The sequence below is a fragment of the Toxorhynchites rutilus genome, chromosome 3, assembly GCF_029784135.1.
Source record: "Toxorhynchites rutilus septentrionalis strain SRP chromosome 3, ASM2978413v1, whole genome shotgun sequence".
In the NCBI taxonomy this organism is placed as follows: domain Eukaryota; kingdom Metazoa; phylum Arthropoda; class Insecta; order Diptera; family Culicidae; genus Toxorhynchites; species Toxorhynchites rutilus.
This window is the reverse complement of record NC_073746.1, coordinates 111457688-111471380: the sequence shown is the minus strand read 5'-3', so window position 1 is coordinate 111471380 and position 13693 is coordinate 111457688. Positions and strand designations below refer to the sequence as shown.

Below are 13693 nucleotides of genomic sequence, written 5' to 3'. Positions count from 1 at the left end.
AATATTTGGACTATGAAGACATTGTTCATTGAAGCGTAATATGATTGCACGATGATAACCTAATAGTTTTGCGCGCAGTTGGAGAACATAATCACCGAAGTTTCTATTGTTCAATAAATCATAGAGCGATTCGAAGTGAAGAAGCTAAGGTTCTAGACAGAACCTAGTTTGAGTCACACATATGATGTGGGTAGCGAGTTCTGTATCTGTTCTGGTTTCGGAATTTTTACGTAAAAGCAAGTTTCTTGGACTTCCACTGGTATACTCATACCTTAGAGTTTTCTACTCAAAAATACATTCGTTATAAGGTATTGCAATCTAAGTACTAATTATAATGATGTAATGAGTACTACGTAAACGCGAACTTCCTTTAGGAACATTAGTAATATTGAAGAAAAAGAAGAAAATGCAACCCGAAATTACTTTGAAGTTCCTGAATTAAACTACAAAGGGAAACCTAATTGATAGTACTATAGAATCTATGATGTATAGACCTATAGGAGTTCAAACTACTGATACTGCAAAAATCTAACTTGTTGTTGGTTGGACAAAGTCAAACTTAACAAATGTTATAAACGACTAAAGTCACAGTCTTACAGTAGACAATTGAAGCAACTTCGAAATTGGAGTGTCTCTCCATTTTAATCAATGACACATAGATAACTAATCCAAACAAAGCTGATTCTTTGAACTACTCAACAAGCTAAAATAGAGAGTGCATTGTAATGTCTACTCTCGAACGTAAACATTGGTTTTACTATGAATGTCACACAACCCTGGCATGGTGTACCAGTCCTTGTCATCACCAGATTCACCCCAATATACCTTCTTTGTGAACTATTGATTCCTGTGAACACCGATGGATATCATACCTCTACTTACCTTCAGAGAACCACCCGGAAACCATGAACTTCATCGATCCAATAGTTTTTATTTCTTTAATTGTTCTACTAATAGACTTGAAACAACTATCGAATTTAAGTTAATTACCACGAGTACAAGTGAACTTGATCCAAAACATTTCCTTATCACAACTGATGCAAGGTCTTTCGTTGTAGTTACCACGTTAATACGACATGCTTGTAACCTATTTCAATGAAGAGAATATCTACAAAACTAAATGTATTCCAAAACATCAAGATTAGGTTTCGAATTAAAGAGACTTTAAACTCTGAGAGTTCATTCGTCTCTAACAAACGGAATGACTTATGTATAAGCAATGAAGCTGGAACTACAAGATTCCGGCAAATGATGCATTTCCATAAGAATATTTTATTTAAATAAAAAAAACAATTGAACAAGCTAATGTAATACCCTAAATAAACTTTTTATGTAAAGACAATGCGATCTGCGGTCGGTTCTACCATGAATGAAGTCCGGGTGATATTTGACCTGAAATGTGTTATATCTTGATATTGGAAGTCAGTGTTATATTATATATACGTCGAAAAATAACAGGTTTACTGATCTAAATCCCATGAACAAACCAAACAAAACCTTTTCCGTTCTTATATTAAAAAAATTAAAATATTTATCGTACAATAAGCATTTTTAAACAGCTTATCGTAAAGATATGAACTAAATTAGCTGTATTATTCAAAATTCGAGCAATTAGCCAAGTTTCCGGAAGCAAATACCGTTTGCCTAATCATGTTTCCTGCTTACAATGGATAATTTTTAGAAAACTTTCAACCTAACTGCAGCAATATCATTCAACATCACATAATATTATATGCATTGGCTCCCAAAAACTGCTTATTTCTATGGAAATGTATACAATTGTTCAACTTTTGTTAAGAAAAGTTTAGCTTTACCAATTTTATGAACAACTTCCGTCAAACAATAGCCTCCTAGTGGACACTTGGTTAAGTTTTGATACATGGCTTACACCATCGAAAGCGAATTGCATTGTGCGATTTAAAATTACGGATATTTCGGATACGGGAACCAGCAATGTTTCACGCCAATGCACCAGTTTTTTAAACAATTCAATCTATTTATACAACACTAGATGCTAACATTCTATGACCATTATAGGAAACGTTACAGATAATCGCTGGCTGGATAAAAGCGGCTTCTCCGGGCCATTTGCACAACCCGCTCTGTGGGATCAGCAACATAAAAGCGCCGGGAGTCTTCTACAGATTTCTGGCCGTCTATCATACAGGCCAGTTACGACGCAATAGATAAAATATCCATGAAAACCGATCAAATTCGTACGAAATCCACCGAGATACACCCGGAACATTCTGCTAGCCACTAAATCATTCCAAAACTCCAGAAAGTCCGTTCAAATCGGACACCTTTGACCACTTCCAGAAAATTTTCACCACAAAGAAATCGATTACGTAATCGTGAAAAACTGCCAAAAATCGTTGAGAATCACTTTTCGCGGTCTGATACCGGAACTTTATCCGGGAATTGATGTTCCGTTGCGTTAAAACTTGGTAAATTTACAAGAAATCCCACTTTTTCAGGGGCTTTGATTTCGACCGCGTGCTTCTCGAACTTTCCACGTGACGTGGCACTTTTCAGGGACGAAAAAGTCCCTCGAAAAGGCCAGAAAATCGCCGAAAACCGACGGATACGTTACTGGAACCGCTTTTAAGCGCTTATACCGACTTTCTGGCACAAAAGGGCGATTTGCGAAAAAGGGTCCCCCTTGGATTTCGGCGATTTTGGTGTCGTTCGAAAGAGCGGACTTTCTGGAAGGTTAGCAAGATGTTTCCAGGGTGGAACACGGTCTGGTTCCGGACTAAAGTGGCCACTAAACCTGGGGAAAACCTTTTTAGGTGCGTTGTTGCATGAGGAGACCTAGACTTTTCAAGCCAATATGTGCACTTTGTCTGAGGGCAAGCCACGCCCTGATGCCGTTTCCAGACAGCGGAATGACCCCAAAACATGAAAAACGGATTATTTTAACCGGAAACTTCCTATTTAGCGAATAAACAAACAATTTACCTGACTCATGTCGATTTTCCAGCAGTTTTTCTTTATATTCACTACTAAAACCGCAATTCCGATGCGGGGTTTTCTGTTGAAAACTTTTCACACGGTCTAATTCATCCGAAAATGTGAAAATCCAATGAAAAATTGGACTACTAATGCCGAAAAACTGAATTTTCAATCACTAAATATTTTTCATCTCTTGAACCCAGACGCCATTTTGAATTACATCTGGTCTAGGGCAACGTAGCTAAGGAGAAAATTTCACTTCACCAAATTGAGACTAAAATCGCAAGCGAAAATGAAGGGAATTCCACTAAAATGCACGCAAAATACTTCTTAAATTATCACGATTGTATTCGCGGTCACCTATGTTTTTGTTTTGGGGATGGCTAGGGTCCCGTTGCCTTTGTGATTGCACACTGATCTTCTTGGCAGTACACAGCACAGTTTTCGCGTTGCAGCTCTCTTCAATGCGCCATCTTACAATGGCGAGCTTGCTGCGAGATCGTCCCACGGCCGTTTGCGAAAATGAAAAGTTCACACGCACACATACGGGCTACGGGCGGGGAAGACTTTGCCCGCCCGAGCGCTGAACTGAATTTTCACAGTCGAGGACGTATGCGTGGATCATGGTGTCCAGAATTACTGTCTGTCCGTGAAAATGTCACAGAGCTTGATGACGAAAAATAACAGAAAAAAACAATTTGTCAATTTTTTTTTCAAACTTGTACTATGCCAACCAAATATAACTATTCAGAGAACCTCGTATTGGAATGTGTGGATGCTGTGATGTTACGTAAAGAGCAACTTTTATAAAAGTTGAGGGCAGTCAATGTTGCTGCGCAGTAGGTTGAAGATCATCATTTGCTGAGTAACAGTGCGCCTCATTCTCTATGTTTCCATACGAGTCAACATGCAGCATATGAATTAATCAGGCAGGTTAGAAGCGTTAGAAGGATCGTTCCACGGGTGATTGCGCAAGGCAAATCAAATGAAGCACTTCTGAGTACGTTCGATTCTGATGATCAGCGATGCGTAGTAAGGTGCTCACACAGGCACAGCGTATTCCAGGATGCTTCGGACTGAAGCGTATAACAAAGTTTTATGGGCGTAGATGTCGGTAAACTACCATGTAGACTGTTGTTTGAAGACAGGAACCGTAGCAGCTTTTGCCGTTATAGGAGCAACATGTTGCACCATAGTAACAGCTCGTCAATGATTTTTTGAAGCACGAAGCGGTCGAGCGTTGTCACGATTACTCGATACATCGTCAGTTCATTAGCAAACATATGTTTGATTGATGAAATTCGGTGGCACAAATCGTTCACGAACAGAACAAATAACATAGGGCCGAGCACACTTCCTTGTGGAACTCCTGAAGTGATTGAGAAAAGTGCCGAGGATTGATCGACACAAACGATTGGCGGCCCGCGAAGTAGGAAAAGATCCAACCAACCAACCAAACTGCGAATTCCACAGCACTGAATTTTTCACATGCTTCGGGTGCGGCACGGTATCGAACGCTTTCGAAAAATCAACGTACATAGATAGAGCCGACCTTCGACTTCGCAAAACGGTATGTTTGTATAGCACAGTAGATTCGTTGTGGTGGACCTATGCTGAACGAAGCCATGCTGGAACTCCGATATAAGTGGATGCACCACATTATAAAAAGCGTTGTAGACTAGTGTTTCGAAAACTTTGTTAATGCAGTAGATGCGGTTCTTATTACCCGCTTTGTAAATTGGGCATATTAAAGATTTTTTTCCAAACGGTGAAAGAAAATATTTTCATCAATGAAAGGTTCAATAAGCAAGAGACGGGAAACTTGACAGTGAACGAGCCCTAGAGACACGAATTTCGGACGTTTTTTCGAGCTCCGTAAAAATAGAACGAAAACTATTTTTTTTTATACAAAATATATATTTTTATTAAGGCTCATATGGCGTCAACCTGACGGGGCCGGGAGTTCAATATTTCGACAATGTTTGCCTTATAACTATGTTAGTAATATGTAACCGATTACTCGCGGTTGGCTCGAGGTTAGTATTACAAGTGTTTTCGTAATTGTGATGTTGCTGTCTCCAATGCTCTGTACCTGTGCCCGACACGGGATACTTCCTATTGGGATGCAGCTGACCAATAATCAGCAACGCCCTCCTAATCTGTACCCCATATCTAGCGTGGGGCGTCTTCTCGACTCGAGGAATCCAGGATAGAATGGTCACTAGCCGGCGCAAACATCAGCTCGTGTAGAGTTGTCATGAGCGGTACAACCTTTGGCTCTTGTTGAATGATCAGTGGACTGCACAACCTTTGGCCCGTGTACGCCAGTTTGAAAAAACTAGTTTTGAGAAAAACGCGTTTGAAGTTCATTGTTATGGCCGTACCAGGTTAGATACCGCATCGCTAAAATGGCTCTAACTCGGTAAATAATAGGATTTTCGATAAGTCCTATCTAGAGTATATTCTTGAATGTCTTAACTACAGAAATATGAAGAAACTTTTTTTTTTTTTAATTTCTAGACTAGAATGCTGCCTTAAAACATTTTAATGATCTTTCAATGTCAAAACGTTAGTCAAAATCAACATTTTCATCATTGTGAAGTACACGAACGAGCAACGCTTAATAATCCATAGTTTAGTGACTAAACTTGAGTATACATTTTCGTTGTTGGATGTTCCCGTGCCAACAAGAAGTCGCTCTCAAGAATTGGGCATCTCCTAAACCTCATTGTGGCGTATTTTGCGACAAAAAATTTTGGGCTGCATCCTTATAACATCAAACTGACTCAGGAACTAAAGTTACTTGACCATATAAAGCGTCGAAACCTCTCCGATTGGGCTCTGGAGAATCTTGAAGAAAATTGTGATTTTCATCACAAAATCATCTTCAGCGATGAGGCTCATTTCTGACTGAAATATGCGCTATTAATAAAATTACTGTTTGGTGTGATTTTCATTCCAGAGGAGTGATTGGGCCGCATTTCTTCGTCGATGAGAACGACCGTCATGTTACCGTCAATGAAGAGCACTATCACGACATGATATAAGACTATTTTTGGCCAGAATTGAAAGATCTTAACATCAATGATATGTGGTTTCAACACGATGATGCCACTTGCCACACAGCGCACGTTAGAATGGATTATTTTGAAAAGTAAGTTTGGTGAACGTGTTATTCCGAGAAATGGGCCTGTCGATTGGCCGCCTCGTTCACGAGTTTTGACGTTATTGGATTTCTTTTTATGGAGCTATGTCAAGTCACTGGTCTATGCTAACATGCCAGCAACTTCTGAAGAGCTCAGATACAACATCCAACGCAAAATTCGTAACATTTCGGTCGAAATGTGTGGCTGAGTAGTGGGGAATTGGATCCAACGAATCGATCGCTGTAAACGGGCCCGTGGTATTTTTTGAAAAAAGGTTTTTTGTTTTGTTTTAAAAAATCATCTGTAAATATGGAAATATTGTGGTAAGTTTTAATTTTAGTAGGCAAATTTTTTCAGCCTAGTGCATCACCAAAATACCTGTGAACATTTCACATTGATACGATCACCCTTTTTTAGCTGGTTTGAAGTAAATTAGAGAAGCACTTAGTCGCACCAGAAGTACCAGAAGCACAAAATGCTACGCGATTCTCAGAATGAACGATTCATTCATTCGTTTTCATGCGTTCGTAGGTACGACCCAGTAAACATTAAATTGTATGAATATTTATATATTCCGTATATACCCAGCAAACATTAAATCGTATAATTTTGCACGTGCCAAGTCTTACAAGAAATCCGAATAAATCATAATCGCATATAATATCAATCAAAGTATGTATCGTGTATATTTGAAATCGCATAAAATGTAAAAACTCGATTTTATATACCATTATCAAATTAAGTCGCATATCGGTATAATAAACATCAATTTTATGATGTACATTGTCGTAAAATATATTTAATCCGCATCATATGCGTATATTACGCTGATGCAGTTTGTGTGTCGTATAAGCGTATAATTTAAATCGATTCAGTGCTGTAGAAAATCGTGTTGCATGCTGAAAAAAATCATGAAACAGTAAATCATATTAGATCATAATAAAGGACATATATTACATCATATTGAAATGTCAATGAAATGCTGATGCACTCGAAAGTTTTAACCGCTGTTGAATTAAATTGCAGATAGCCGCGCGAGATAGCTGGTGGATGATAATCCAGACGACCGGAGTTCGAACCCATATCGGAGCAGTTTTCACCAAACAATCTGTGTCATTTTAAACATTCATATTCCACTCCCAACACAAGTCAATCAAACAATTATTATTTCTACAAACATAAATACTCATATATAAAAATGGCGATTCGTGAGGCTATAATAAACATTTCACGAAAATATTTTGCGCCATATGTTTTTTTTTCGATGTCTGTAATAAATCGTATATGAGTATGGTAAAAGTCGCTATTATAGCCGGTCAAAGTTGCATATTCATCCAAACAAATTCGGTAAGCATTTGCCATGTATGTATATGGCCTCCACTTTTGCATGCATATGCCAGTTAGGCGCATTATATGCCAACCAAATTTTAGGGCATATGATGTTATATATACGCTTGTTATGCGATTTAATGTTTGCTGGGTAACGATATTCATTTTTTTACACTGATATGCGATTTGACCTAATAATGCTATATAAAACGAATAGAATGTGCGTATATAATACTGCATATCGCGATACTAGGATGATCGTTATACCAATATACGACTTAACGCATCAATGATAGAGGAGATCGTGTTTTAGCATTTTATATGATCTCGGATACATATGATACATCCTTTGATTTATATTTTATACGATTGTTGTTTGATACGAATTTATATGCGACCTAGCATGTGCAAAAGTTATACGATTTTATGTTTGCTGCGGAGGATTGAAAAGAGTGATGATAATCATACGTATACATATGTATTCTCACATATACACGCAGTCCTCCCCCAGGAACTCATAAAAACGAAAGTTACGAATTGTTTATTCTGAGAGTCGCGATACACACCACATTGACTTATGTTTCTATAATATTACGTTGACCGACGCCTTCTAATATGGTCGGTGTTAAGTCAAACCGGACCATGTGAAAAACGAGTTTGAAGTTTGGTGCTATAAGGGGTTTTCATTGAGCGTTCAAAACAATTTCGATAAGTTATTCCTGCTGTACGCGTGATTTTCCAAATCTGAAAAATGTGGAATGTAGCTTACAAAATGTTTAACATAATGCAATCAAAAACTCGAAATGTTTAATTTTGCGACTTGGTCCGCTCTGACTTAACACCGACCATATCTGTGTCGATTTTATCACTTACTCTTGTAGACTTTTGTAGGAAACCGATTGAACAAACGTTTCAAACCTGGTATGATCGAATATTTTTTTTTATTCCATTTATTTATTTAAGGCTCATTAGCATTTTAGCTGTAACAGAGCCGAATTTTAATCGTGTACATGTCACTTGGTTATCATATCTATAATTAGCACATTACACAGTTGCCATTCGCCAGTATTCCTTCTATACCATTACATATGGTACATTCACACAGTAGCCATTTAGGCGTAAGAGTATTCTTTCTGTTCTTCCATTATCCAGTTGGACCACCGGACAGCGGAGACAGTAGATTGATCATTGTTGAGTTATTTATAGAACATTAGCCCGATGTGTCTGGCAGAGCAGAGCAGTTGTATGGATGAATCGATCTTATTTCGACCGTGGATCGATCTCCATCGCTGATGATTGTTGCGTGGACGTAGCTATTCTGTAACAACACAAAGATGGTCAATGAGGGCCCTGAGTTTTGAACTCACGATCGATCGCTTACTAGGCGAACGCGCAACCAATGTGGTTACGGAGACCCCCCGATGATCGAATTTTGTCATTCATAATTTTGTGTACCTTCAATTTCATTAAATGTTAAAGTCCCAATTCGGTTACACAACTACTGTATAATAATTCGGCCTCGAAATCTGGCATCACTGCTCCCTAATGTTTTTCTTTGCATACATCTGCTAGTTGGCGCAAAACTGTAACTTGTAGGAATAATCCAAAAATTTCTTCTCCCATCTGGTGTGCACTCGAATCACAGTGAATTGTATACTTTCATAAACAATAAGTACGAAGTTCAGTTGATAGAACTAAACAGAATGCAGCTTTTATCGGAGATTCCGGTTATCGACACCGAAGCAATTGATTTTTTCATGGAACGAAATGCTACCGCTAGTGACAATGATCGGAACAGATCTACGCGCAAAACACGATCGTACGTGAGCTCGGTGACGATTCAAGTTTGGTTATTTATTAAATTCCTCCATGGTATTGCAGGTCTGCGAAGAAGTTGATCAGCAATGTTACTGTTGAGGAGCTCATCGTGGAAAAGTCTGAGAATTCTCCAGCATGGATCGTGAAAGGTGCACTGCGAGAAGACTCATCGGTCAGTACTGCCAAAAACAAAAAGAAAGCAGCTGCTGAGGACAAAACTACCCTCAATATTCACTTTCTCAGACTGCAAATTAACGATACCGATTGCGATGACGATATCAAATCGGTGGATTGTCAAAATTGTGATAAAACTAAAGGTAGTTATTGGAGAGAACACTACTGATTTTATTAATACAATCTTTTATTGAATTCAGAAAATTGCACAAAAATCTACCCATACCTATTATGGCTGCAACAGAAACAAAAAGAGATCCTGCAAGATATTGAGAATATGACGCTTACTGCCCCGAAAAAAATAAAACGTGAGCTTAATAGCGACACTGCTCTCAAGCCAGTCAATTTTGAAGCCGAACTTGTTAAAGTAGAACTCCCATCGCTGACAAAACTGAAGAAGGAAGTCGCTCAAATCTCTCCACTGGAATTAGAATCGGCCATGAGATTGTCCTTGTTTAATTTGATTCGTGAATATCAGGGCAACGATCCAAACGATTTCCTCCAGTTTTGTGGAAAACGCATGCGAGAGGAGAACTGTTCGACTGCACAAATTCTGACTGTTGAACAAGCTGACACCGATTTGTGGCACGAATTGAGAAAAGGTCGTATCACAGCGTCTCGAATTCACGAAGCTTCACGCTGCACTATGACAAGCGGTTCGTTGACGAGCAAAATCATGGGCCTAAGCTCGGGATTTTCTTTTGCCATGAAGAGGGGAACTGAATTGGAAGGACATGTTTTCGCCGTCCTGCAGGAAGAGTATCCATCCTTGAAGAACACAGGCCTGGTACTAGACCCTCAATTCCCCTGGATGGGAGCCTCTCCTGATGGACTTGCCGATGATTTTGTACTGGAAATCAAGTGTCCGTACACCCCGAAGACGTATGAGTGTTACGTAGACGTTAAAAAGCTATCCAAGAAATACTTTGCCCAAATTCAGCTACAAATGCACATGACCCATAAGACAAAGGCGCTACTTGGAGTAGCAGCACTCGATTTCGAAAAAACGCGGGGCGTTACCAAAGTGTGGATTGATTACGATAAAGATTACGTTGACAACATTATGCAGGAGGCATTCGAGTTCTGGCAGAAGGGCGTCTTTCCCGCACTTTTAAAAAAGCGCAAGTCAAAGAAATAATTTTTAATTTTAAATAATTCGTTGATCGTTATTTTTCTTATTTCAATGTTATACAAAGGTGTAACAAAAACTGATAATATAATACTTTTGTATAAACTAAAAGAAGTTTTGATATTGGGTCCCCCGTTCGACAGCAATCGCACTAATTGTAATAAATCATTTTCGTTGAAGATTGCTCATGTCTTTCTCAATTACGTCTAGTTCGTTGTCGCGACGTTATCACTGTTGGGCACAAAACTTGACGGTACCCCAGTGGGACCTCGTGAACGACAATACTTTTTTTCTTCAGACATTCGTTGATGTAGAGCTGTCCTTTCATATCTATCTATATGTATATAAAAATGAATTTCTGTCTGTCTGATTCTTATGGACTCGGAATCTACTGAACTGATCGACATGAAAATTGGTACGTAGGGGTTTTTGGGGCCGGGGAAGGTTTTCGTGATAGTTTGAGACCCCTCCCCCCTCTCTAAGGGGGGCTGCCATACAAATTAAACACAAATTTCTACATTTCTCGAGAATTAATCCAGCAAATGAAACCAAATTAGGCATTTGGAGGTTTTAGGGTACAATGAATATTTCTATGGTAGTTCGACACTCCACCCCCCTCTCTAGGGGGCCTGCCATACAAATGAAACACAAATTACCGCATTACTCGAAAATTAATCAAGCAAACGAAATCAAATTTGGCAATGGAGGTTTTTGGGGTGCAATGAATGTTTCTATGGTGGTTAGATACTCGCTACTCGCTGACATACGAATGAAAAAAAAATTTCTGCATAACTCGAAAACTAATCAAGCAATTGGAACCAAATTTGGCATGTGAAGATTTTAGGGGGCATGAAACGTTTCTATGGTGAATGGAGTTTTAGTAGAAGTACTAGGAATTTTTTAGTAAAAGGTAAATTCAACGGGGTCGATTAAAAGATCAATCAATGAACAGTTCTGCGATTGGATTCATGAACTTGCGCTTAGTAAGAAAACGTGAATGTTTGAAAGTATTGATAGCCAAAACAAATTGTGGGCGGGACGAAGTTTGCCGGGTCAGCTAGTTACTGATGAAAATCGGAGTCTTTCGGCCACAGCTGCGGATTCCCAAATCATCATCCAAATCTTTGAGGGTGACACCCACGACCGTAATAACTAAATTGTTTCGGAAAAAAATTCAAAATTTTGAATCAACGTGATTCTTTTTTGTTCATTCATAGAGGCTTTACACTTGAAAGTTCATTAGGTTTTCCTCAGTGGTTGGTGGTATTTTTTAGTTAGAAATTTCAAAATGGAAATGTTCATGTGAAACAATCACTTTTGGGTTTTTTTTTCGTTTTGGATGGGTTGATGTCACGAGGGAAAACATCCGTTATCAAATGGAGAGTGATGGTTCAGGTTTCATGTAGTGCTTTTCCCATTTTTCAACAACGCTCCAACCATGTCGAGTTTAAATAGAGGACCTGATATTGGAGACCCCCCCGTCGTTGTTACGTGAATCCACCCCTACAGTATGCGCAGGAGGTGAACCCACCCCTGATGATGTTAGGAGAACAGAAAACGAAGAAACAATTTTCATTCCAAAGTAACGCTCAGTTTAATAAAGACGTATAAAATAGTCTCCGCGTTTACGTTTAATTATATTCGTTTTTCCCGTTTCCGCTGCGTAGTTGTTCCTACTCTGCCATTGGTCCGCCAATAGGTTATGGGCCCAGAGTAGAAGAAGTGAAAATTTAGATAAATTGCGGTACGGAAGTCGCGTTCTTCGTCGCGAGTGTTTAGTCGTTTACCCGTGAGTGCGGAAGAAAAAAGAAGATGGCGGACGGACAACGTTTCGCGGTGCCAGAGCTAACGAACCACAACTATCAAGCGTGGAAATTTAAAATGGAGATGCTTCTCATTCGGGAAAAGCTTTGGAGTGTGATTGTGGACGCGAAACCGGAGCCGGTGACAGAAGCATGGACGGAAGCGGATTCGACAACTCGTGCTACGATTGGTCTGTGCATTGATGACAGCCAAGCGAGCTTAGTTCGTGCGTGTACCAGTGCGAAAGCTGCCTGGGAAGCCATCAAAAATTACCACGACAAAGGGTCGGAAGTGTATTTGTTGAAGAAGTTAACCCACTTGGAGCTAGCGGAAGGAGGTAACATGGAGAACCACTTGCAGGATTTCACCGATTTGCTGCAGCGCATTGCGGACATTGGTGATCAGATTCCCAAAAAGTGGCAAGTTGCGATGCTGCTATGCTCGTTGCCGGAGTCATACGATGCTTTAGCAACTGCCCTGGAGCAACGGCCTGCCGACGAGCTGACGCTAGAGTTAGTGAAATCTAAGCTGCTGGCAGAAGCTGAGAAGAGACGCGAACGATCCAAAAGGTGCTGCGGCTGGTGGCGGAAAAGCATTGCTAACGGAGCATCATCACAATCGTCGAAGCTGTGGTGGTGGAGGTAGCGGTGTAAACAAAGAAAGTCGTGTGTGCTACCACTGCAATAAACCGGGTCATCTGAAGAGGAATTGCCGTCTTCTGCAGAAGGAATCCGGAAAGAAGAAGGAAAATACCAGTCAGCACAAGAAGGAAGAAGATCCCAAAGTGAAGAAAGTGCAGAGCATGGAGGGACCGGTTGCATGGATCGTCGGTCAAGGTGAGCCGGCTAGTTGGTTCGTCGACAGCGGTGCGTCGCGCCATATGACAGGCGATCGGAACTTCTTCAAGATTATAAAGCCGACGAAGGGAATGAACGTAACGCTGGCTGATGGTGAAAAGGCGGAAGTAGCAGGTATCGGAGATGGGACGATCATTGTTATCAACGGACACGGTGATGCGGTCGAAATTGCCGTGTCGGATGTGCTGTTCATACCGAAGCTGACGAGTGGACTTATTTCAGTGAGTACCCTTGCAAGTAAAACTTTTCGAGTAATGTTCAGTGAGAATGACTGCGAAGTACGGAACAAGAACGGTGAAATAGTGGCCGTGGCCAGTCGCTATGGCAGCCTGTACAAGCTGTGTACGCCGGAGCAGGCATTGATAAGTTTACAGCCATCTCATACGTTAGATTGTCAGCATACATGGCATCGCAGGTTAGGCCATCGTGATCCCGACGTGGTCAAGGCGATTTCTGCGAATGGACAGGCACTTGGGTTGAAG

At 40.1% G+C, this 13693-nt stretch overlaps 2 protein-coding genes across 3 annotated transcripts in view; one reads left to right on the top strand and one right to left on the bottom strand.

Moving 5' to 3' along the window:
• The window catches only part of LOC129774713 (chromodomain-helicase-DNA-binding protein 1), a 33546-nt gene extending 30102 nt beyond the window's left edge, over nt 1–3444 (bottom strand). For both annotated transcript variants that reach the window (XM_055778603.1, XM_055778604.1), the window contains exon 1: nt 2962–3444. In XM_055778603.1, coding sequence (XP_055634578.1) covers nt 2962–2970 — 9 coding nt within the window. In that variant the 5' untranslated portion in view covers nt 2971–3444. The remainder of the gene's footprint in view (nt 1–2961) is intronic.
• A 5545-nt stretch (nt 3445–8989) lies between these two features.
• Nucleotides 8990–10597, top strand: LOC129775655 (uncharacterized). Its single transcript, XM_055780637.1, has 3 exons — nt 8990–9249; nt 9312–9565; nt 9623–10597. The coding sequence occupies exons 1-3, from the start codon at nt 9134–9136 to the stop codon at nt 10558–10560; spliced, it is 1308 nt and encodes a 435-aa protein (XP_055636612.1). The 5' UTR covers nt 8990–9133; the 3' UTR covers nt 10561–10597.
• Nucleotides 10598–13693: the final 3096 nt, after the last annotated feature.

Coding starts and splice junctions, on each gene's coding strand:
- LOC129775655 (XM_055780637.1), top strand. CDS start 9,134: ATGCAGCTTTTATCGGAGATTCCGGTTATCGACACCGAAGCAATTGAT. Junction 9,250..9,311: donor TCTACGCGCAAAACACGATC/GTACGTGAGCTC, acceptor ATGGTATTGCAG/GTCTGCGAAGAAGTTGATCA. Junction 9,566..9,622: donor AAATTGTGATAAAACTAAAG/GTAGTTATTGGA, acceptor TATTGAATTCAG/AAAATTGCACAAAAATCTAC.